Source organism: Myxocyprinus asiaticus, chromosome 9 (genome assembly GCF_019703515.2).
Source record: "Myxocyprinus asiaticus isolate MX2 ecotype Aquarium Trade chromosome 9, UBuf_Myxa_2, whole genome shotgun sequence".
In the NCBI taxonomy this organism is placed as follows: Eukaryota; Metazoa; Chordata; class Actinopteri; order Cypriniformes; family Catostomidae; genus Myxocyprinus; species Myxocyprinus asiaticus.
The window spans coordinates 44610357-44637555 of record NC_059352.1 but is presented as its reverse complement, the minus strand read 5'-3'; the positions used below and the strand labels follow the sequence as shown (position 1 = coordinate 44637555).

Here is a 27199-nt window from a genome sequence, read left to right as displayed (position 1 = left end):
GTACGGCAGATGACGAAATCATTCTAATGTCCCTTAAAAATACACCACAAAACAAACTCCAGCCAACAGGAGGCATAAGCACAAAGAATGAACAGATTCATCCACAACTGTCCCGAAGCAGTGTTATTCCACAAAACAAGCTCCAGCCGCTAGGCGGAACCAGCACAAAAAGAAACAAAACAGGCATCCCAGTTCCTCGGATGATCAAGAGCCAAACTCACTCGGAAGCCACACAAAAAACAAAATAAAATTACATCGTGACTTACTCAGCCCGTCAACTTTATAAAAGACGTCCTTTATGTGAGCATGTCGATATTTTGCGGTCATCCATAGTGTCCATTCTCAATCTGGCCGGGAACTTCAGTGTTAAAAACGATCTTATGTCAATGCAAAAGTTTCTTGAAGAAAGTGCCATTCCACAAAACAAACTCCAGCCGCTAGGCGGAGCCAACACAAAAAGAAACAAAAATGGTGCCCAGCTTCCTCAATCGAGTCACTGTACAGCGAGTCAGTCCACTAATATAAGAAACATCAAATGGCTTACTCACTCCAATGTATTTATGAAGGAAAGTGCCTGTTTTGGACATGTAAATACTTTGCTGCCGTCCTCTGTGTCTATTCTCAGTTTGGCCGGAAACATCAATGCAAAAGCGATCTTCCGATGATGTAAGAGTTTCTTACATTCCTTGAACCGATCGTGTTTCTCTCTTGTCGAATTCGCAAAGTCCTGGAACAAGAAAATATTGTGATTCTTCCAGAGAAAGCTTTCCTTTGCTCCTTGCCTGGCGCAACACGAGATGTTTATCGGATGATCTCAGAAATTTGGCCAGCATTGATCGGGGCCTGTCTCCCTCAGCCGATCTCCAAGCTGGGACTCTGTGAGCTTGTTCGATTTCCAGCTTATGGCCTGTTATGTCGAACAGACTCGGGAAGAGCTCATCCAGTAATTTCACCATATCTCTGCCCTCTTCATTCTCAGGAATTCCAACGATCCGTATAATGTTCCTTCGGCTCATATTTTTGAAATATTCCAGTTTTTCCACAATGTGTTCCAAGCGCGGGCAGATTAGCAGATAATTCCCTTTCCGATGACTCTCGATTCGTTTCTCAACATCTGCCACTCTTGTGACCAACTCAGAGAATTTTGTTTCCATTGCCATAATCGATCGACGTATTACAGTGAGATCCTCCAAGTCAGCAACAACCTTCGTCAGCATCACCGAGACGTTGGACAGTTGACGCTGAAATTCTTCTCCCGACGTGCCTTCCAAATCGAGTCCCCGGCTCGCAGGGCCGCCAGAGGCCTCAGCTTGAACACGTAAGTGTCTTTTAATGTCTTCAGAATCTGAAGATTTTGACTTCTTTGCCATGTTTACCTCAAAGAGCAAGTATGTAACTGGGTGTTTCGAATCTCACCGGATTATAACATGAAAATAATAGAAAAACTAGCAAAGTGTGCAGAGCTCGCAATCACACGTCTGCTTCTCGCATGGTGTCACGTGTCCCCCCTAATTTATCTTTAATCTGTTTAAGACATTTGAATTGTAGATGCTTACTTATCAGTGTAATGACTCCCCTGCTCTTACTTGAGCCAGCACTAAAGAAAACATGTCAACCCCATATCTTACCAAATTTTTCAGCTTCCTGCGGGGAAAGATGCGTTTCTTGAAGAAACACTATATCATATGAAGTCACGTGACGCCATGTGAGGAGCGGACGTGTGAGCGACGAGCTCTGTGCACTTTGCTGGTTTTTAATTATTTTTGTGTTATAATCCGGTTGATACACCCTGCTACATATTTGCTCTTTGAAGTCAATATGTCAAAAAATTCAAAATCCTCAGGCTCTGGAGATATTAAAAGACACTATTAAAATTATGTGGATATACTGAAGCAACATCTGAAGACATCAGTCAGGAAGTTTAAGCTTGGTCACAAATGGGTCCTCCAAATGGACAATGACCCCAAGCATACCCCCAAAGTTGTGGCAAAATGGCTTAAGGACAACAAAGTCAAGATATTGGAGTGGCCATCATAAAGCCCTGACCTCAGTCTGATCAGTTGTTTGTGGGCAGAACTGAAAAAGGGTGTGCAAGCAAGGACGCCTACAAACCCGAACCAGTTACACCAGTTCTGTCTGGAGGAATGGGCCAAAATTCCAACAATTTATTGTGAGAAGTTTGCGGAAGGCTATCCAAAACGTTTGACCCAAGTTAAACAATTTAAAGGCAATGCTACCAAATACTAAAAAAGTGTATGTAAACTTCTGACCCACTGGAAATGTGATGAAAGAAATAAAAGCTGAAATCATTCTCTCAACAATTATTCTGACATTTCACATTTTTAAAATAAAAGTAGTGATCCTAACTGACCTAAGACAGGGAATGTTTTCTACAATTAAATGTCAGGAATTGTGAAAAACTGAGTATAAATGTATTTGGCTAAGGTGTATGTAAACTTCTGACTTAAACTGTATGTGTTTGTTCAGATAAAGTGTGTGTGTGTGTGTGTGTGTGAGAGAGAGAGAGAGAGAGAGAGAGAGAGAGAGAGAGAGAGAGAGAGAGAGATCGCGCGCACAATCTTGGCATGTCTGGCAACATTTCAAAACCTCCTCAGCCTTTTCTGTGGAGGCTGCATCAGTTACAACTGGAAATTTAGACGACAGTGTGTTTACAACGTTCAGCAGTTCACTATCTAGCCTTAACGATTTGTTAACCTGAGTGGTATAAATCAGTGCACGAGCTTTGGAATTACGAGGCCGACGTCACACCTTAATAAGCCAATCAGCGGACAGCAGTGGCATTTCTCACCTGCCGTCGTAAACAGCTAACAAACCTCAAGTCAACATTCTTGCGTGCGCGAGAGACTTCATATGTCTCATTAACCGCTTCTGTATTTCTCGCTTGCTTTTTTCTGAAACTTTTTATTGTGTAATTTCGTATTATTATTATTTTAATCAATACGTTTGATGCAAACCGAAGGAATTTAACTTATATCAACTTTTCCGGAACAGACGGAGACATACTACTGGACTTCTTGATATTACTGTTTGTTATACATTGAATATCATATTTGGGAATATTTGGGAGTAAAAAAAGGACCAAATTTGGAGGGGAATTGAAGACAATTACGCAGAGAAGATAACGCCAAAGTGAGGCGAGCGCCATCTCTTCCACTCTTCGCAATGGATATTTAACTGTTCAGGTTGACGGACTCTCTTCATATTGGGAATATTAAAAGACAAGGAAGATAAAGATAAAGACGAGGATGAAGGCTGCTGTGTGGCAGGTGTTCGTTCTATGTCTCGCGCTTCGCGCACCTGCACGCGCTCAAGGTAAAGCATGATGCACCTGTCCTTTACTAGAGCAATACATGTGGGAACAGCAAAAACATTTTACATTTGGAATCTTTAGCACTTCCTAATCTTCTATAGTGACACATCGTTCTTTCATGCAACAATTATTGAAGTCAAAAACAATCTTTAATATGAAGTAATCAACTTTAGACACCAATTAGGTGAAGATCAGGTAGAAATTAGTCTTTTTCCTAAAGTATTTAGGAAGTAAATGTCCATGTTGCACATATTGCATGCAAATATTTGTACTATAAAGGCCTATGCAATAGTAATAATTGGCTACTAACAAAGTGTATTTACAAGCATCTCCACAAGGTAATTACACACTAAAAACCCTAATATGTTGAATTTACTCAATTGATTGAGTAAACTCATTCCTTCAGATAAACTGAGTTGTTGCATCTCCAAAACGTGCGTAATTCAGTTCACTTAACTTGATGTTCATATAGAAAGAACTTAACTATTTAAGTTAAGGTAACTAGATGCAAGTAGGCTAAACTCAGGTTTGCTATTTAAGTGTTGTTTCGACTTAATCATTTTAATTAAACTGACTCAAATTTAGATCATGCAATAACACAGCTCTGATAAAGTAGATTACAACTTATTCTAGGTGAATCATAAAATAAACTTGCATAAACTGTATGCCTGTAATTAGTTGCACATGCACAAGTATTTGAGTTATGAGCCCAAAACTTGATAATTCAAAGACAACTTGATTTTTCCAGTAATGGCAACATTAAGGTTTACAGTGTTCATTTGTTCATTTGTATTACTCAGTACTTACTGGTGTAATTACTATGTAACATAATGTGTTTTTAAAAATCCCCCCAAAAATGAGCTCATTATTGCCAAACATGTATTTGTACAGGAATACAAGCTTAAAAAGGAGGTTTTAAGAAGCAGCCTTTCTGAGCAAGTTTTGTTTGTTTATTTTAGATTATACATTTAGAAGAGGGGATTTGTTCCTGTACTAAATCAGTGCTCGGTTTAAATAACAAGTGCCTAAACCAGTAGATTTAGTCAAACCTGTTTCTCAACGGCTTTCCTCAGAAAAGAAAGATTTGCAGCGGAGTTTGAACTTGTGATGCCAACTGCTTCACTGTTCCTCTTCTATCACATCTCATATCTAGCCATCGATGTGTGCTTTCTTGTATGTGTGTTTGTAAGGGATCAGAGTCGGGTGGGATAGCATTGACATTTTTGGATAAACATGTTTGTGTGGATGCAATAATGTTTCATTACTTTGTTAATTTGAAATAATTACCAGAAAGCATCCAATTAAGAGGAAAGCATATACACAACACAAGTGACACAAACATACACATGTAAACAGAGAAAGGAGAGAGAGATATCGAACCGTGACTTGAGGCATTGGTTGATCTTTGGCCTGTGCAATAGCGTTGACTAAGAAGGGTGGAGCACAGTGGCATGAACAACAACAGGTGTGTAGTCCAGGTGATCTCACAGTAAACAAGTGAAACTACTGGACAGAGTCACTTAATCACATGTCAGACCAAACTTATTTGACTGCAACCACTTGCATGCAGCAACAGACCCTCTAACAAAATATTCTGCAATATCCATTCCATGCAAAATGACCAAAACATTGCATTACTAACAATATTATTATTCAAAATGGCATCATTTACTTTATTGTAAAAGCCCTTTATCATTAGGATACTTATGAAATATTTGCTCAATATTAAGAATATTCTCATTGTGGGCCTGAGTAGCTCAGCGAGTAAAGACGCTGACTACCACCCCTGGAGTCGAGAGTGCGAATCCAGGGCGTGCTGAGTGATTCCAGCCAGGTCCCCTAAGCAACCAAATTGGCCCGGTTGCTAGGGAGGGTAGAGTGACATGGGGTAACCTCCTTGTAGTCGCTATAATGTGGTTCTCGCTCTCAGTGGGGCACGTGGTGAGTTGTGCGTGGATGCCGCGGAGAATAGCGTGAAGCCTCCACACGCGCTATGTCTCTGCGGTAACGCGGTCAACAAGCCACGTGATAAGATGCACGGATTGGCGGTCTCAGATGCGGAGGCAACTGAGATTCGTCCTCTGCCACCCGGATTGAAGTGAGTCACCACGAGGACATAGAGCGCATTGGGAATTGGGCATTCCAAATTGGGGAGAAAAGGGGAGAGAAAAAAAATATTCTCATTAAGCTTATTTCAAGGCTTATATCAGAGAAAAATAAAAAACTAATGCAAAGTAGTCCTTTCAGATGTCATTTATTCTCCAAATACCAATTAAAAGTTAAAGTTAAGCATTTAATTAAGGGAAAATCATCATTACTTTTTGTTTATAAAGCATTGCAACCTCATCAGTTGTGAAAAGCACACACATTTTCTATATTTTAAAATTTGGCATTGTTATATTGAACAACACAATGCTATTTTATAGAGGAGGTAGAGGAGTTATGTTGGAATGTTGAAAGGTGTTTCAGAGCACATAATATGTACAGATTTGTTTTGAGTACCATGGTGACAAAACAGAACATTCTAGAATGTCACTCTGAGTCTGAATAATAATCTAAAGTTCAGTGGCTTTGCAAAAATGTTGTTGACAAAATTCAATACACTCAAAAAAACAAATTTTTTTTTTAAAGCTGATGTAACTTTTTCAGTGTTAAAATACTTTCTTCTGTCCCAGCTTAATATGCAATACAACTATAATTAAGCCATTCAGAGGTTAATTTTCATGAAAACTGTAAACACTGTCTCTGTGGCACAATAAAAAGTCCTCTGTTTGTTTTGAGCGACTCGCTTAGACCCGCCCCAACAACGTTACTCAACCAATGGCGTGAGATAGCAGCGGGACTATCTGACTGTTTGTACAACTTCACACGAGGGGCATATTTAGAAAGCTGTTTTGAAAATTGGTTATTTTTGCAGTTACGTTCATTGCCGCTTGTGTCGCAGAAATGACGTACTTCAGCTTTAAGATTCCGCATTTAAATTTAATTGCAAAATCCAAGTAATCTTTAATAAAATAAAATAAAAAACCTAAATATTTTACGTTTTTTGAATTTAATTTTGTAAAACATTACACAATTCAATTTGATGTAATTTTGTTTTAAAATTTAAAGCTAGGGTGTGCAATCTTTTTCAGAATTTTTTTCTGTTATACTGGTTGAACGTCTCTTCACATCCAGATAGCAATCAATAATTTAAGTGGTCTAAATGTAAAAAAAATATATATAAATATCTTCTGTGGAAGGGACAGGACTAAAAAATGATCAACCAATCACTGCATTCGGTTCGAATGTAATGATAGGATGTCCTTCCTGTCTGTCAATCTATATTTGCATACCGCCGCGCAACTTGTTCACGCAGACAATAACACGTCATCAGCGCGGGTTCCTTGACACTGTGCAGAGCGAGCGCGAGATTGGAAGGCGAACCGCAGCTACCTTATGTTCCTCCTGAACCACCAGTAAAAGGAAACAAGAAAAGAAAGACCGTGTTAGAAACTTCTACAACGAAAAAACGTCTGGATCAAGAGCGTGCTAAAAGCAGAATTAACATTGTGTGATAGAGGAGGCGTGGCTTTGGAGACACCTCTGAAGAGAGGGCGGGCTCTATGCTTTCAAAGCTAGCTTGCTAACTGCTAGCCTCTCTGGATTACACACCCTAGTTTTAAATGCGGACATTTTAAAAATAGGGAAAAATGTTTTTTTTGGAGAAACACCTACGCCAACCACTTTTCATCACAAATGCAGAGATGCAGCATTTTGGCTATAAAATTTAGACCTGGCACGGATTCACAAAAATCTTTTTATGAAAACAATCTTTAGTATAAAAGTTCTTAGGATAAATTATATGAACACTGTAAAATTTTTTAGTAATTTTAAGAAAACATGTGGTTATTATTGTAAACTGTTGTTAAAATTACAGTGAAAACAATAATTGGATGTTCACAGAAGTCACTGCATATCCATCACTTTTCATTATATGTTATGGGAATAGTTATGTTTCTTCTTATTTTTAATATCAGTTATGTACATTGGGGTGTTCTGTGGTATATTAAATGTAGTTTAGTAAATGTTTATTGCATTATTTTAGTGTCACATGTTACCCTGATGTATTTTTTGTGTGTGTTTGTGTATTAATTATTGCTTCCAATAGGGCCACTCTTGATGAACTTTTAAGTCATCATGTGGCCTTTTGTAGTTACTATGGTGATTAACAATACATTTAAAAGTTCTAGAAGGGTAGTATATCAAATTTATATAATTTAATAATATAAACGATAGTGAACCATAAAATGTACAGGGATCAAAATTATATCCCATAAAGCCTGAAACATGGTCACCAAATTTTTTACAGTAAATGTCTGGCAACCACAGCTGCCTGTATTTTACTGTAAATTTAACAGATTTTTTTTACAGTGAAGTTTGTAAGATGGTATCTAGCTATAAATGTTGACAGTTTAAGGAAAAAAGATAAGAACAGGAAATATATTTTTGGGAATACAAACTTTTTTTAACCTTTCTTAAAAAATAGTATTTAAGAAGATTTTAATTTCTTAAGGATGTTTCATTAATACGGCTCCTGGTTATAGAGCTTTCAGACAGTATGGTACATGCCTTATTTCACTGATATGCAACCGTGGCCTTTCCAGAATACATATTTTTCAGTTGACCTGCACACTTGAATTGTGCACACAGAATCTTTTTCAAATGTCCCAAGAAGATAAGGGCAGTCAAGGACCTTTTGCCATTGTTTAAGTATTCTGAGTTGAATCTTAGGACGTCAGTGTGAGTGGAACTGTGTGTGTGAGGCTCCCACACACAAACTAAATGCTGCTGCTCTATGAGTGTTCATTCACAGGACAGTGTGTGTACCCTCTTTGTTTCTGCTGTCGCCTCCACATGAATTGAACATTCATTTATGGACACACTCAGTTTTGAAGACTGCCAAACACTGTGTGAGTGTCTTGGTTTACGTCAAAGGATTGTTTTAAAAATTACAATCGTTATAATGGCCTCAAGAAGTATTTGGACAATCAAAGACTTTATGAAATAAAAAACAGAGTTTTGTAGCTTTTAGTCCATGTCTGTTAACTTGGAGTTCATCTGCACTCACTGAACACATGGACACCTACTTATTCATGTGATTATCTAATCAGCCAATCGAGTGGCAACAGTGCACTGCATAAAATAGTGCAGAAATAGGTCAGGTGCTTCAGTTAATGTTCACATCAACCATCAGAATGGGGAGAAAATGTGATCTGAGTGATTTGGACCGTGGCATGATTGTTGGTGCCAGACGAGCTGGTGTGAGTATTTCTGTAACTGCTGATCACCTGGGATTTTCACGCACAACAGTCTCTAGAATTTACACAGAATGGTGCCAAAAACAAAAAACATCCAGTGAGCGGCAGTTCTGTGGACGGAAACGCCTTGTTGATGGGAGAGGTCAACAGAGAATGGCCAGACTGGTTCGAGCTGACAGAAAGGCTACGGTAACTCAGATAACCACTCTGTACAATTGTAGCGAGCAGAATAGCGTCTCGGCATGTATAACATGTCGAACCTTGAGGCGGTTGGGCTACAACAGCAGAAGACCACATCGTGGTCTAAGTGAGTATATGTGCCAGTGTACCCCTGAATTACAAAAAAAAAAAAAAAAAAAGCTTTTAGCTAATGTAGATTTAGCATTAGCATTTAGCATTAAATAGCAACAGTCTTCTGGGAAAATGGGCCAAAAACAAGGTTTCATATTGCACTCAGGGGCATATTCATATTAAAATGGTCCCTAGACTGAAAATATTCCCTCCCCCCGATGCCAGCCAATAGCAAGTAGCATATCATGGTTTATGGCTGTCATGTAAACTAAAGGCTACGGGCTATTTAAAAAAAGGGGCTAGCTCATCATTATGTTCACCAACTTCCTGTTTAATGTAAATTGGATCAAGCACTTTTGAAGCTAAATATTTCACACATTAAAAGGTTTGTTTGGTTTTTAATGGTAAAACAATTTACATATATACAAATAGATATACTGTTTAAAAAATAATTATAAAAGTATACGACTCGGCTGTTTATACATAAAGGTACGACTTTTCTTCCCATAGAGACCAACCAATCAACAAACAGAATTTCAAATCGATACACTACAGGCATTAAACTTTAGCTAGCCTTCTATCTGACATGTTATTTTAAGAAAGGAAATATCTGAGAACAAATTTGTTTACTCATTCTATATTATTTATGCAATATTGAGCGATGTACTGCATGTCAACAACCTGTAATATACTGCCCTCGTCTCATTCAAAACCCTGAAGTTTTCTTTTTTGCGTGGTACACAAATCTTTTATTTTTCTATAAATAATCATGTTGGGGTTTAGGGTTTGGGTAAGGGTGTTACACTTTATGGTTAGGTTTAGGTTTGGGGCTAGGGTTCTGGGTTAAACTTAGGAAAAATCGTAAGAACACTCGTTTAAATCCCAAATGTTATTTGCCAGTAATAGTGTAATTTTGCTGAATTTGTGAAGGTTTTCATTGCGAAGTAGCCATTTGAATTATTTTGCATTAATTAGTTTAAGCAGGACTTAGGACTGTTTAGTTTAGTCTCTGTTTAACTGCCACTCAGTATGCGAGAATGAGTTATTTTAGCGATGGAAAGGTTATCTCTCACCAGCACTCTTTAGAATTCAACACCATTGAATATTATCATTTGCTTGCTTTGACTACTGGAGAGTCAGATCATTATCACGTGTGTTTCTGAGTGTGAAATGCTGCTCAGAGCATCGAGGATTGCATGGACGCATACTTCCTTAAACCTACAAATGTCTTACAAATCAGAATAATACGACCACACCTTCTCTTACCCAGGAAACTGGAGAAACCTGTAACTTTAAATGGATTTTAGGTGCAAAACAAAGTCATTAAGCTAGGCATGGTTTCTGTGTGTGTGCATGCCTATGTGTTGTGTGTTATTTGACCAACAACAAATGAATCAGGAATTAACGTGTAGATGTGTATTTGTGGGCATGAGAACCAACCTGTCAGGTTTGCATAATCTCTTTGTGTCCATGGCCAAGTTTCTGTTTACCAGCTTTAGACCTCCCCTTGCCTTTTTTTCTTACCTGTATCTCTCCCAGTCTTTCTCTTTCTTTTTATCTCTCCCTGTGATGTAAACCTAATAGTTAAACCAAACATGTGTATTTTGTGTGCGTTTGTTTGAGTTTTGGCGGCTACATACACCTGTTTTCGCGCTCTTGTTGAATAGGGGCATTGTATCATTGTCTGCAGGTTTTTGACATTCGGCCAATTCACGCTTAGATATTCTCCTTTCATTCTTGTTTTCACCTTTCCTTTCATTCTCATTAAATTGGTTTGATCGGAAGTTTTGAAAAGCTTAATAAAATTCATGTTGAGTTTGTTTTGTGGAGCTTTTGTGCTCTGGTTAGAAGCTTTAAAGGAGGAATGCACTGTTGCTGCCTCCATTTAATGACATCTGTGAACTTTGTTATAAGCCAAGAGGAAAATTGTATTGCTCAAAGTCAAAGCTTGCTATTGCATAGCTCAGGAAACTTTATGCAGCTCTCAATTAAGGATCAACTTTGTCTCCGATGTTTCTTCAACATTTCTTATGAAAAATCAAATGAAAAGTGTTCGGTAAAATGACAATTGTTGATGGGTAGTTGATGCATAGCATGTCCATGAGCTTTGTTTTTTGTCCATGAGCAGTGCAATGCATAAAATCATGCAGATATGGGTCAGGTGCTTCAGTTAATGTTCACATCAACCATCAGAATGGGGAAAAATGTGATCTCAGTGATTTGGACCGTGGCATGATTGTTGCTGCCAGATGGGCTGGTTTGAGTATTTCTGTAACTGCTGAGCTCCTGGGATTTTCACACACAACAGTCTCTAGAATTTACTCAGGATGGTGCCAAAAACAAAAAACATCCAGTGAGCAGTTCTGCGGATGGAAACACCTTGTTGATGAAAGAGGTCAACGGAGATTGACCAGACTGGTTCGAGCTCAAGGAAAGGCTACAGGAACTCAGATAACCACTCTGTACAATTGTAGTGAGAAGAATAGCATCTCAGAATGCACAACACGTCGAACTTTGAGGTGGATAGCCAACAACAGCAGAAGACCAAATCGGGCACTTTATTAGTACTATAGTGTTCATAAAAAAGTGCTCAGTGAGTGTACAAGGGAGAGTTTTTAATTTAGGTGTGATTGGTCACCATTTCTTTTAAATTTTTCACATTTTTAATACTCTTTTTGCCTTCATTAGTTCACTTTGAATGTGGTGTGAAAAATGTATATTTAAAATGACAAATATTCTATATTGAACCTCAAGTATAATATGAGGTCATAAAAATGCATACAGTTAGCAAATAATTAGCAAATTTTCTGTAAAATAATTTTAGTAAAACTTTGGTAGCTTGGCAAATCTGAGCACAGTTTGTTAACCGTCAATACGTCTTGGTCAGTTTAACGGATTCAATAACTGTGCAACCTTCTGGTTTGGCTGAGTGTTTTAAAGTATCTTCCGCTGTCACTGGACTTAACTGTGCATTTGATGACCCTAGCACCCTGAAGTCTGATCGCTCATGATCTTATCCGTTCAATTCCAGTGAACACACAAGTATTTATGAAAACTGAGTATGTGTTAAAGGCAAGACCATATTTGTTTAAATATGTGTGTTTTTAGTGTTTAGTGTAAGGGGAGAGAGTTAAACAAAATATATAAATAGACAATGTGGAGAAGTACTTCTTAATGTTCTATGAATGATGTTTGCACTGTGTGTTTAAGTGCGTTTTGTACGTGTGTATGTGTGTATGTTGAGCGCTCAGTGTGTTTGATAAGACCTAAAAGTGTTCCTTTGGCAACACAATGTCTGACCCAAATCACCTTGTCTACTCAGACATGTTTAATGGTGAGACTGGAGAGAACACCTGTTTATACAGATTTTGTAAGATTGGGCCAGTTCACTGTTTATGAACGTATAGCATATTTTTGAAAGTATCTGTGTTTTTCAGCGCTTGTTGCCATTCTTGAGCAGGAAATAAAGAGATATATTGCTTTATTGGTCCCATGCTCTACTATCCTATTAACCTCAATTGTCCTGCTTTCTATCCAGGACTGAAGATTATCAGTTCTTTGGTTGTAAACATTTGATATCTGCAGTATATGAACATGAGACCACTTGTGAGCATCAAGTGTTTATCTTTTAAAGTTCAATTTCCAAAACTAAAGTCTGCACATGTCAGGACATATAAAAATATATAAAAAAGTTAAGTGTTCACCAATCTTGGTCATTGGTCGATGATCGTAAACTAAGAACAGTTTCTTAAATCCATTTAAGAAATGGTAGCCTTAGCAGATGTGTAACAGAATTTCTCAATGTTGAAGACAAGTAGAGCTGCTGGATTTTGGATGCATTCAAGGGGACATATAGTAGATGTAGACCCACTATATTAGGTGTCTTTAACTAATATGCGCTTAAGCATTGATACAATGAACTTATTATGTACATACGTGTTGTTGCATTACTCTTATTTTAAGTATTTGCATTTAATTACATCTGTAGTTACACTGTTTATCTAACCTTTAATCCCTACCCTTCCCCAACCCTAACCGCTAACCCTTTCCCTAACCCTTCTCCTAATCCTACCCGTACCTTAACCTCAGTAACAGCAAATGTGAATCTTGTGAGGGTTTTGCAGAACAATATATAGTTACACAATAAGTACATTGAATGTATTTTAATGTTAGTACATAAACATAGTTAGTACATAGTAGTTAAAGACACTTAAAATAAAGTGGGACCATAGATGTTGGTAGTCAAGGTGCAAGGAGGGAATACTCTGAAATTAGCCATGAAGTGACTTGTGTATGGCCCAACCAATGAGTGGAGTGCTTGTCAAGGAAGTGCCCTATTTTTCTTGAATACGGTGCATAATATGGCAGGTTCTGGCTGTTGAAAAGGAAGAGCTGGTCAAGCATTTTTTTTATTTTTATTTTTTTACATATATATATATATATATATATATATATATATATATATATATATATATATATATATATATATATACAAAATTTTATTAAATACAATTAGATAACATATTTGTACAAATCTCACTATTTTTATATCATTATTATATGAATATATCTTCCAATTAATATTTTGTATTGACTCAAACATATAACAAAGAAAAAACATAACATATATACATCGAGTCAACATTTAACCCCCACTATTACCCCTCCCCAATCACCAAACCCACCCAGACCCCCAACGAACACCCCTGTGGTCACAAATAGAATACACACCAAAATTATAATAATCATATATAATTAAAACTAAACCTCTCTCTCCACATTCCCTCCCCGAGAGTCCCCCAAAAACACCAGATACCTGCCCCACTTCCTAGCAAACAAATCTTGAACCCCCAGCCCTCTGCTCGACGTCTCCTCAAAAGCCACCACCCTCCTCATCTCCGCACACCACTCCGGAAATGAGGGAGCCCCATCTGACTTCTATCCCCTTAAAATAATCTGCCTGCCAATCATAATACTGGTCAGGACCCAATTTTTTTATGTGTTTGTCCCCCAAATGTATGACCGCCCCATTGCCCAGAATACAGAGTCTGGGGCAAAACGAAATTCAAGTGCCCAAAACATCACATATGACACTCTGAACCTTCAACCAAAACTCTTGGATCTTAACACCCCCTCAAAAAAACATGGGATATGTCTCCATCTTCTGATTGGCATCGCCAGCAGGTGGGTGTGTCTTTAAGACCAAGCCTATACAATCTAGAGGGGGTCCAATAGAATCTATGTAAAATCTTGAATTGCAAAAGGCGAACCCTGACCACAAGCATTTTTAAATGGCGATTTCAATGGAAATTCTTGAAAATCTTGTTAATCTAATCCTGTCAACCACAACAGTCCTCACTCCTGTGACGATTCTTCTGGCATTCCTCTACCACCCCAAATCCACATTTATTTTAATAATTCTATTATGAATTAAGTAACTTCCATTAATTATTTTATTAGTCCAGGGGAATTGGGAACTCAAGTCGAGTCCTAGAGCCCATCCATTGCAGACCACAAGCCAAATCGGTTTAACATTTCTCAATCTTAATGTATAAATGAACATGTGAAGGAGTGAAATATGTTATTTATGAACATTTTCCCTTTTATTAATAGAACAATAGAGGTTATATATTGGCTTAGAATTGATACCGTTTTTACGCATCGATAATCAGAAGATTTTCCTGATGATTATCAATATATATCAGGAGTTTTTCAGACATAAATAGGGCTACCCGTTGCACAATAGTCTTTGTCATTTCAAACATATTTCTCAACACAACTTTAGTCAAGTGTGAGCGGTAGGTTAAATTATAGGGGTCACACACCGGACTCGTCTGGTGGATGACCTGGCGTGTTCTAAAATTCGAAACAGTTATTTTCTATTAAGGTACACACACACACTGACACCGCTGCTCGCCCTCTCCGGAGGCTGTCAGAAATTCTGCAGCGCCACGGAGCTCAACTCGCATAGTTTTCCATTAAATTAGATCCAAATCATTATCAAAAGATATTGATTATTTTCTCTAGCCATCGCTAGATGATATATTGTGTATGTATCTTTCATATAGCCTACATAATGTATTTTCAGTTGCAAATATGTCTTTTTGTGCACTTTAAAAATAATCTGTAATGTTACGGGATTTTTATTGTTTGTTTTACAGTTGTTTTTCCTGTATCTTTAAAGTACAGAAAAATATTAATAAAATTACAGAAATAGACTGTGAATTTACATCTCTAATGTAGAATAAAATGGAAAACCAGTAACTGTGTTTATGTTTTTTTCTACATAAAAAGACTGTTAAAATACATTCACAAATTTATCAAATGTATTTTATTTAATGTATGAAACTGTTGAAAAGCTAAAAAAAAAAAAAATGCAGAAGATCTCAAGTAAAATTAAAGCTACAAACTGTATTTTAAATGGAAAATTACTGTATTATTATGAGTTAGTTATTTTCCGTTATTTCACAGAATTTTTTTGCCGCCCCACCTGCCGGAATATTACCGTTTTTTTAGTGTTTTTTTTTTTACAGTGTGGTTTGACAGCTTGAATGAAACCTCTTCAAAGCTACATACAGAGAAATTGCATAATAATTTGTAATCGTTCAGTTTGCACAGTTAAACCTGTTTCATACACTAACCTGTAAACTCATCAACGTAACTTCATTTTTATCAATAATCGATATATCAACATTTTATGACATGCCTATATATAGTAATTGAGCATTTACATCAAGTTATTTGACTTGGAATATGTTCCTAGAAGACCTCTGTTTCTTTGAGTTTTAATCTGTAAAGCATCCTGGGGCCATTTCTGAGTACCACTCAGTGTATTAGCAGGAATATTTTTTCCATGATTTTGCCCCTGACTAATGGCTTGTTTTGACCATGGTAGATTTGAACCAAGGGCAAAATTTGAAATGCAAAGCAGCTTCTATCAAACTTTCTCTCACTCACATCTACACTAAATGGACAACAATGTAAACAAAGTGTCATTGAACAGAGCTGCTGTAATCATCATATCATCATCTGATGCACATTTTAAGGAAGATATTTTTTATTTTTATTTTATTTTCGTTGCAGCAATAGCAATAAGTTAGGGATCATGTACACTAATCTGGTCATTATTGCAAAAAAACCTCGCTTCATGACATGATCCTGATTCCTGACTACATTATCCCTCTTATTACATGACTACTTAAATAACTAGATATTAAATATTAATTAAATTATTTTATGACAGAAGAGACCGCGGTCATAAAACTAGTACCCCTAAATCAGTTTCCTGGGACTACAGTCAATTATATATTTTAATGGTGATTATGTAAAAAAAAAACTTGAATGCAGAATGCAGTGACTGACCAATCAGAATCAAGTATTCAGGAGAGCCATGTAATAGTCAGGATAATAAATGAAATGTAGTTTTTTTTTTTTTTTACATTTCATTATGTGGTTGATTATGTGGTTTTATAAAAACAACATATTCACAATTTAGCATAGCGTCTTGTACCTTATTTCAATTTAAATCTGAAATTTTAAAATACTTTTTTAAAATACCATCCCAGCTTATGAGACAACTATATGTAGGCCATTTGTAAAACTCAAAAACTGTTAACAATTCTCTGTGGTGCTATAAATATTGCTCTGCTTGATTGAGCAGCTTGACACAGTAGCATAAAAAATAAAGGGCTCTGAATAATTTCTGAATACACTTTTTGTTTGACAGCAGTTTTGAAGCATAATCTTGATTCGTCAGGTTTTAAGTTAGTTTAGAAGACAGCAGGCTGTAAATTGGCTAAAAGAGGTGCTTATAAGAAAAAAATAATAACTAGATTTGCCAAAGTTTGCGAGTGTACCGGCTCGTGACTTCAAGTTTGCAAATTCCTCGAGCACATCTGTATACATTTGTTTTCAGGGTTATACTGTTTATATTAATATTTGGTACTTACTGCATCTGGATTGACCAACTCTTAACACAGTTTCTAATATCTCTCCAATACAGGCCTTTTGACTGTTCAGACTCTATTGATACAGCCGCAAACATGAGTTCTATTCTTGCATGCACGCACATGAGAAAGTAGCCGCCCAAAAAGACAGCGCGTGGGTACTGAATTGAGTCGTATTTGGCATTATCGATACTGTGTCTAAAGAAATGAATGTATATACAGTATACGTATAACTTAATATAAAAAATATATTTAAATTTAGTGTCAGCTACAAGATGATAAAAACATTCGGGGCTTTACTGAAAACATTCGGGGCTTAAGCCCCGGTAGCCTACCCCTAGCACCGCCCATTGGCAGGAATGTCTGTTTGGCAGGCGGGGGAGAATTTAGGAAAGTTTTATGAAAATATTGTTTCTTTTTTGCAATAACTTTTGCCGGCCTTTGTAGCGCAGGAATTACACATTTCATCTTTAATTAAATGCCTCTAAGGAACATCTGGAACATAATTCACAACAAATTCTTTTTGGGACAGTAAATTCACTCTTTCTTCCTCTCTGTCTTTGCAGTAACAGTGTGTACAGGGACTCAGAACTTGTTGAGTGTTACAGGAAGCTCTGAGGTTCAGTACAAGCTCATGAAGGAGATGTACACGGACTGCCAGATCGTCATAGGAAACCTGGAGATCACACAGATGGAAAACAGCCGGGACTTCTCTTTCCTACAGGTGGGAAAAATTCAGCAGTGAGCTTTTTTTGGGATAATATCTCCTGTACACGATGCTACATTGGTCACATACACGCTGCAACTGATCGCACAGTGAATTCAGTGACAGTAGGTCAAAAGTTGTGCTGCTGAAATCGGTATGGGCTTACAAAAATTCAAACCACTGCCCCCAGTGGCCGAAGCTGAAAGTGTTGTTGAACGCATGGGCACGTGTGAGCTCCAGTTTTCAGGGTGAAATTTAAATGATGCAATATAGTCAAAAGGATATTTTATGAACTCAACACCTTAACTCAAACTCCTACCCTAAACCTAACCATCAGTGGAGTAAAAAAAGTGAGTGAAAATGCAACCGCAGAATCCTGAATGTGATTACATCCTGGTTCCCATAGGATCTAATCCCAAGTTTCTGAGGTCAGTAGCACCAGAAGAAAAGGTGAACACATTTGAATTGATGGCTCAATAATTTGGCTGAATCGGTTCGATTTCATGGTACATGAACATTCGGAAGCAATATGTCAAATTTCCAGTGAGATCATGTTGCAAGTTCTTTTTAATTGAGTTTTCTTAATTGAGTGACAACGACATTCTACAACCAAATTCACTCCCAATAACCAATAATAATTTACAGAAGTTCAACAATCGAATTCACTCTCAAAAAATTCTGGTAGTGCCATTCACATTTACATTAAATCTCCGTAGTATGTGTGAAGTGGCTGTATTCTGTTAGATTTTAAATTGTGTTGGTAAATCTGATGTTTATTGTAAATTTGTATATGTACAATATACATCACTGTCATGACTGTTATGTTGCTCGGAACTACACCCAAGAATTTCACACACTATTGCACTTGTGTATATGGTTGTGTGACAATAAAAGTGATTTGATTTGATTTTGTACACACATAGAACGATAATTTAGGGCACTCACTCCGGCATTTAAATGTGGTCGTCTGTTCCAAAATTTTGCAGGCTATTGTTTTCTACAATGTACATCTCTGCCATGTGTTAGTAGGAACTAACTTTTCCCACTAGTTTTAAAGCATGTTGTGAAACATCCTAAAGCCCCATTCACACCGCCAGCGACATCGTGCTAGACAGCGATACCATCCCCTTCATTTTCAATGAGAGTACAGTGACTTCCAGCGAAACGAGCTGTCGTGACTGTTGGCGACAGAGATCGCCATGGGAAGCGACATGACAAGTTGAGAAAATGTCAACTTTATGCAAATGATGAGTGACATTCATGAGCGACTGCCAATGAGAGTGAAGACAAAGGTGCTTACATCACAAGTCGACTCGAGTGCAGGCAAGACGGAGGAGAAGTTAAAAGTTTCTGTGAGCGATTTTACTGTTCTATATCATTTGTCTGTAACCACATATGTAGTTATGTCCTAATAAAATGATGTGTGGAAAACCGTGTCGGCATTCTGAGTGTGTTTGATTCATATATTTATATAACGTTCGTCTTGTTTAATGATATGATGCATTAAGCACTGCTGCAGGTTTTATAAAACACTGTCCCCTGCAGAATGTGCATTTTTAGAGGCAAAAGAATTGATTCCTTGTCAAATTAGTATGATATCTTAGTTTTATTGGCAGTATAATCTGTAAACAGCATTTCAAACGCTACTATGGCCAGTTTTGCAGTCCACCGATAACATTAGAGCAGCGGCAGCAGTAGGAACGCCAAACAGTGACACAGATCACAAAGTCTAGCGACATGCCACCCGCAGTGTGAATGGGGCTCTAGAATCCTATCTTATCTGTTTAGTAACCATGGCAATTTCAGTTAGGAAACTTGAACTTGTCAGATCTTAACTTAAGATTTAAGATGGGAACATTCTGTAATACAGCCCCAGGTTTGTATGCTTTAGATGAGGTAATAATAGATCTACCATGACAGGCCACTTCTGAACAAAAAAGTGTACAGCAGTCAAACCAGATTTGATTGTGTGTGGCTGTGTGCGAGTGTGTCTCGTACTCTTATGGTTTAAATTGAGTAAGTATGTTATATTTTGTTTTCTGAACATGTAAACCAATGCTCCCTCACCCTGTCTGTCTCTGCAGTCTATCCGTGAGGTAACAGGCTACATCCTCATAGCTATAAACCAGTTTAGACGTTTACCACTGGAACAACTTCGAGTCATCCGAGGGACGTCTCTGTACGAGGATAGATTTGCTCTCGCCATCCTCGTCAACTATCAGAAAGATGGAGTGCATGGACTGAAGGAGCTGGGCCTCACACACTTGACAGGTGCGTTAGCACATACGTGACAGGTGACACATACATGCCCGTAGAGACACGTACTGTCAAAATGCCCACGCAGTTTTCATGGTAACAAGACACTCAGCAAGGTGTGGTATGGAGGAGTGAGTCAATGGACAGAAAATATTTTATATGTATGTGTGTGTGTCAGTGTTTCCTACAGAACTGAGCTCTTGCAGTGGGGGGAACCCCCTTTAATAATAAAATACTGTTTTTTTTTTTTGTGTTTTTTTTTTTAATGGTAGCTATATTAAATTATATTATAACTATATTATATATTGGTAAAAAAAAATATATATATATATATATATATATATATATATATATATTTATTTATTTAATTACAAAAAGTTGTATTGCAAATGTATCTTTAATTAGCTACACATTGTCATGTGAACATTGAACAAGACTGATTTAGTGAGCTCTTTCAGTCAAGGATTCATCAGACTATGCACTGTGATGGGGACTCACACTTTTCATCATTATGTTTTGGAACCCAGTCCACTTGAATATTATAACATTGTAATATAATATTGATTATTATTATTATTACTATTAGGACTGTCAATCGATAAAAAATGTTATCAAATATATTGCATGGTATGCCACTTAATCTAATTGATCACAATTAATCGCATATATAAATATTTGCTGAGAAAGCCCCTCAAATAACAATAATTCAATATATCATGATTAAATAATTATAAATAGTTATATTTAAAAGTTATATGTATATATATATTGATAAGACAGTACAAACATTGGCTTTAGAAGGCAATATATTGTTTAATTCCATATTATTGAACATAAACCCATCAACCCATCAGCAATCCATTTGTAACGGGGTTCGGGAAAGGAGGAGGTGGGAACCGGATCAACACTCAACAAGACTTTAATTATAACATAACATCAAACTGGAACAGAATAACAGACATCAACCACGAACACACACACAGCTCCGTGTGTCTCTCTCTCTCTCTCTCTCTCTGGCATCCCCGGCTCCTCCTCTTATCTCTCTCCCGCTGATTGGGCAACTCAGCGCCAGGTGTGCACCCTTACGGCCCGGTCACGCCCTCTTCCTTGTCACACCATTTTTCAATTGAATTTGTCAATCTGTCAGAGAAAGATTTATTATAAGGGCTTGTCTAATGACGCATCAGTGTACATCTGCATCAGACAGACACTTTTGGAGCGTCTAACTTTGGTAGCATTGCGTCATAAACATACAGTTTTTAGGTTGCTGTGCCAAGTTAAATGTATTTTGAAACTTAGAAAAATACTTGAATATAATCTTGAGATCCATACATTTGGATTTGTGGAGCTCCATCAAGCTCATCTTGTGCTGTTTGCTGTCGGTAAATGTGGTTTGTTTTCTGAATAAGCTGCGCGCACGTTGCCTGTACAGCTGGAGTTTCGCTTACTGCCCCCTGGAGAAAACAGGTGGTACTTCAAGCTTGAATTGTCTGATGGTAGTAATATTCCTTATACGGTCTGGGGACAAAATTAATTGCGTTAATTGTTTTAACATTATTTTTTTATAATAATTAAAGTGTTAAATCGACAGCCCTAATTACTATATTAAGAAATTACAGAAATATATTACAATTGTATTATAATACAAATTATTATTATTATTATACTAGTAATATTTCTATAATAATTTCTTAACCTGTACACACCAGTGCTATGGGATCTGGTTAAACCCTTGAGCCTTTATTTTGGTGAAAAACTGCAGGAAGACCTTTCTGTGTGAAGTAGCGTTAACAATAGTCTTTGAATGAGCGCCTTATTCCAAATATGGTAACATGCTCTCAGGTCCTCTTCTGTCCACAAAAACCTGGTGTTATACGGTTATTTTAAATTTGTGTCACTTGAAGCAGTCAGTTAAAGTGAATTTGGAGCACTGTAAATATAGTCGCTCAGCGCACGTTACCAAACCGAATCGAATGCAGCACATCTGGTATTTTAGGCACGAGATGAAATTCGTGGAGCGAGCACAGAACCACACTGAAACCACTGTATCATGAGCCTCACACATGCAGGGACACATTAACGCACAGGCTTACCGGGGCTTAAGCCGGGCCTGTTCGCAGCATCTGCCATCCGTTTCTTCCCAGCGGCATTCACGGGAGGAGCGCATGTGAACTTGTTCAACAGCAGACATAATATAAACATGGATACGATGCGCAACAGTGAAAGCCATCTGTGTAGCACATCGTCATAGAGTAATACCGTTCATTTACCCAACCACCCCCGTCGGAAGACTGGCAAGGACCTCCCAGTACCTTAAAGATTTTAGCCTTTCTAGAATTTCCACAAGCTGAGTTGTTGGATTTGCCATGCCACCTCTTTCCAAAACCCCTCACTTCAAAGATACCAAATGACCTTTATTGAGACCGGCATGAGCAGAAATTGTTGTCAAAAACAACAGCAGCAAAATAGCGCCCTCAACTGTTATGAACAACATGGCATAAAAATGGTATTAAACTACAGTAATTCACTGAAACTTCAGTACTATGAGTACCCGCAAAATTATTGACAGGCAGAAAGCGTCAGAGTGCTGTCACAGAGACAGGTGAGATATCTCACAAAACTTATTTTATTGGAATCTTTCAGGGAGTAGAAACATTTTTTGCATACCTTTCCATGAAAAAGTCACTTACAGCACCTTTAATACAACCCTGCATTAACGATATTCGCATAAGGTTAGATTTTGATTTCGCCCCCACACAATGCAATAAAAAGATGTGTTATTTTTGCGTTATTTTGTGGAACGCACTCTCTTTATCTCATCACATTCAATTCAGACTGCAAGCTCACAAAGCTCGCAAGTTTGTGTGTATGTGTTTCATATCACTTTTGCACAATATTCCAAGCCTTCTGAAGACCTGTGATAGCTTTGTGCGAGGAACTGGCCAAAATATAAGTTGTTGACCATATGGATTTGGAACAACATGAGGGTCAATAGATGATAACAGAATTTACATTTTTGGGTGGTGAATTATTTCTTTAAGGATATATCTTTGTCCACCTAGACTGCTATTGGCACCTCATAGTTTGCATTAAAATCTGAACTGTATTGCACTTCATGATAAATTCCCATTGTCTGACGTTAGACAGTTACAGTTAAGATAGAACATGTACTGACCTGCTTCGGCAAACATGACACATCTAGTGAGAAATAGAACCTTGACATTTTATCTTCCCATTGTGTATGTTATGTTTGTGTGAATCAATGAACAACATGTTTGTCATCCATGTCCTCCAGTTAACCTGTCACTAATTCCATTGTGACACTTTTTAGGATCAATATAAAAGTTACATATTTTAACTCTTAACTCTACCTATTGAAAATTTGACTGTTTCTGTTCTTATTTTGCTATTCATTTTAGAGTTTAAAAAGATGTTTCATGTTTTACATAGAAAAATACAATGTGTCTTCGATGTTTGTTTTTGTGTTTTCTCGCAGTTTTTGTTCATGTAAGATTTTGTGTGTGTGTGTGTGTGTGTTTACAGAGATCCTGGAGGGTGGAGTGCAGATCATCCAAAATAAATTCTTGAGCTATGCACCGCAGATTAATTGGCTAGATATTGTGAAGGATAGTAGCGCAGAAGTCAAAATTGAAGACAATGGACCTAAACGTAAGGAGATATTACTGTTTTATATAGATCCTGCTAGTACATTTATATAACTACCATATATACTATACCAGAATGATCGTCATGCACAATGGACCTTACTCATGGTAGACAAAATATTTATTGTGTCAATCGTTCAACCGAGGAAACATTGAAAATACATCTTTCCTTGAGACAGTACAACCTACTGTAATCTGTAAGCCTCACTGCCTTGTTTTCATTCACATCAATTTAAACATAGCATTTACCCTGACATAGGTCCATTGAAAAGTTATTTTAGCTAAAGTTCCATCAGCCAAATAGATAGATGGGCAAGAAGACTTGAGTTTCTGTGTTTTTATAGAAATCATGAGTTTTATGATACATTTTCTGTTTAGTTCCATGCCATGAGTCTTGTGGGGGTCGTTGCTGGGGTCCAGGAAATGACACTTGCCAAATCTGTAAGTCTCTGAACACTTGTTTGTTTAGGTCACACCCACACTAATAATTTTTTACTGAGAAACGTATTGATTTTGCTACATTTACGCCTCTCATCCCCACTTGAATGATGTTTTCCTCCACCGAAAACTGAAACTTTTGTTGGAAAGCAATGACGTTAGAAAACTGAGTTTTGAAACTTGGACTTGGTTTTAGCTACGTAAATAAGGAAATACCAGCTATGTCTATGACTACATAATGACTACAGACTAAACCTAACACACACCCTAACCCTACCCATAAAAGAAAACCTTTTTGCTGTCTTAGAATAAAAAATTAAAAAACATTATTCACTTTATGAATCATTTTTCCAATTTAGGACATCCCTAAATGTAAACAAAGGGAGGACATATGCAGCTTTTGTCATATTCAGCTCACTTCTGGACACATTTTATAAAATACAGATGTTTTATTTATATAGTGAACAAATATTATAAGCCTACTATAGCACAATATCTTTAGATAGACGCTTTAATGATAACAAAATATCCTGGCTTAGCCCGCGTGCCCCAAATATTTTTTCCATCTGGCCCACTTGTCGATGAAGTTGGTAGCCCTGCCCTAAACCAACACCTAAACCTAAACGATAGTTTGGAAAAAGCAAATGCGACATGAAAAGCAAATTTTCTTAAGCAACCACATCATTTTGTGTAGCCTGTATGACACTTTCGACTGCTGCGTCAGCTTGCATGTTTAGCTGGGCTCGAGCTACCGCGAAAGCTAATCTCATTGGAATTAGTGTGTAAATGTAGGTGGGTCTGTAATATAAGCGTTAAAATGTGTCGTTTTTCAAATGATGAGTTTATAAAGTAAATAAGTGTATATAAAGCCATAATCAGCTGTTGTACTTGTGATTGTGTGACAGCGAATAAAAAGCACAGTTATTGTAGCACCTCTAGTGTTAATTTCACCAGGAAGTTGTAGCGAAACGTAGAACGCAGCACGTAAAACGTACAGTACATTTGCAAAAATTGTAGTTATAGTAACGTACATTCTGTGAGACTAGGTTGCATAAATGTAGTTAATGCAGCTTGTGTGTCATATATCAAGTCTTCTGAAGTCATACGAGCATTTCTCACACACTTTTCTTATCATGTTTCTGTCCCATTCTCAGTGACTAAGACAGTGTGTGCACCGCAATGCAACGGCCGGTGTTTTGGACGCAGCCCCAGTGAGTGCTGTCACATCGAGTGTGCCGGAGGCTGCACTGGACCTCTTGACACCAACTGCTTTGTGAGTTCAGCAAACACACAAATGATTGAAAGTGTATAACAGTAATATAATGAATTAACGATTCAAGCCTTGTTTGATTTGACTCGGGTGTGTCTGTGTTCACAGGCCTGCAGAAATTTCAACAACTCTGGGTCGTGCGTGCCGCAGTGTCCTCAAGCTCTACTCTATAATAAAGTGACGTTCAAATTGGAACCCAATCCTAATGCCAAATATCAGTTCGGCTCGATTTGTGTGTCACAGTGTCCTCGTGAGTGATAATTTGATTCCTTAGTTCACGTCACTGGTTACTCATAACACTGTTTTGATAACAGCTAAAGTGCACAGTTACCTGCGGTACACTAGCCAACATGAGAAATTGTTTCCTTAAAGGAATATTCTGGGTTCAATACAAGTTAAGCTCATTCGACAGCATTTGTTGCATAATGTTGAAAACAAAAATGTATTTAGACTCAAATCGAGGTTACAGTGAGGCACTTATAATGGAAATGAATGGGGCCAATTTTTGGAGGGTTTAAAGGCAGACATGTGAAACTTATCATTTTATAAAAGCACTTACATTGCAGTTCAAATAATAAACTTTTAACAGAAGAATTAAAGTTGTTTAAATCGCCATTTTACAGTCGTATTAGGGTTTGTTGACATTATAAAGTCTTAAAATTGGAAATAACTTTAAACAGAAAAGGTTAGTAAGTGATTTTTTCTCACTAAAATCATGTTAACACACATATTGTTTATGTCTTGTGACTATACTTTTGAAACAGTAAGTATTTTAACCGGAGCCTCGATTTTTGCTTTTTTTTTTAAGAAAAGGAGGGACAAGTCTAAATACATTTTTGTGGTAATCAATATTGTGCCACAAATAGTGTCGATTTAGCTTAACTTGAATTAACTTGTACTGTATGTATTCCTTTAAGAAGCTATTTCTACCTGATCTGACCTTTAAAATGTACTTTTGTTGGTGCAACCCAACATGGTCAGGTTGATTTAGTCAAATTAATTTCCTTGACTTGAATAACAGTAAGTGTTACCATATAAACAGGGTTTGAAATTAACACCTGCCAACCCGCCAAATGCAGGTATTTCATAAGCAGTGGCAGGTACTTTTGCTCATCTAAGTTACAAATATTTTTGAACATCACTAAATCAACTTGACTACATCATGTTACACAAACAAAACACATTTTTAATGGTTAGATCAAGTTTAAATAGCTCCTTTTGGTAACAGTTGCACACTTAGTTACACTAAGTGTATACTAAGTTAATTAACAAACAGTTTTTACAGTGAAAGCTAATAGAATTATGGTTTATTCTGAATCGGTACTGATTATCACTCTTAAGATGGGATCATCAAAAGATCAATTAAGGATTTATGTTGTAATTGAGAGTAATAGTTTGACCCCTGGCTTTTTTTCTTTTCTTCTTTGTTTTTTCATGTTACTCAGCTAACTTTTTAGTAGATGGCAGTTCGTGTGTTAGCAGCTGTCCAGCAGACAAGATGGAGGTGGATAAAAAAGGGGTCAAAAGATGTGAGCCGTGTGGGGGTCTCTGTCCGAAAGGTAACACGCACGTACTGTTCATACACATGTGTTTCTCTATCATCGTGGGGACTTTCCACTGACATCTATTGTTTTATACTGAGCCAGTGATATGGTCTATCCCCCACCCCTAAGCCTAACACTCACAGAAACCTTTTTGGGTTTTCACATTTAGACATTTGATGTGTTTATTAAGCCATTTTCCTCATTGGTGATATCAGGTTTTACTATCCTTGTGGGGATATTTTCCACTAAGTATGACAACCAAATATAGAGTCTTCATTTTGAACCTAACAACCTAACAAACTTCTTTTTGAAAAATGTTCTGCTTGGCAAGCATGCTTGTGCTTGCTTTTTGTTATCTAATGCAATGACATTAATTCATAATTAAGGGTGGCTTGAGTGTCTGAACACTTTTTGGCACCACTGTATGTGAATTTTTGTGTATCTTGAGCCAA

General features: G+C 37.3%; 1 protein-coding gene across 1 annotated transcript in view; it reads left to right on the top strand.

Moving 5' to 3' along the window:
• Positions 1-2825: 2825 nt before the first annotated feature.
• The window catches only part of erbb3a (erb-b2 receptor tyrosine kinase 3a), a 38290-nt gene continuing 13916 nt past the window's right edge, over positions 2826-27199 (top strand). Inside the window, exons 1-8 of the mRNA XM_051707835.1 lie at positions 2826-3333; positions 17435-17592; positions 19659-19845; positions 23374-23499; positions 23874-23936; positions 25088-25206; positions 25312-25453; positions 26649-26762. Of these exons, the coding sequence (XP_051563795.1) occupies positions 3267-3333; positions 17435-17592; positions 19659-19845; positions 23374-23499; positions 23874-23936; positions 25088-25206; positions 25312-25453; positions 26649-26762 (976 nt within the window). The 5' untranslated portion in view covers positions 2826-3266. The remainder of the gene's footprint in view (positions 3334-17434; positions 17593-19658; positions 19846-23373; positions 23500-23873; positions 23937-25087; positions 25207-25311; positions 25454-26648; positions 26763-27199) is intronic.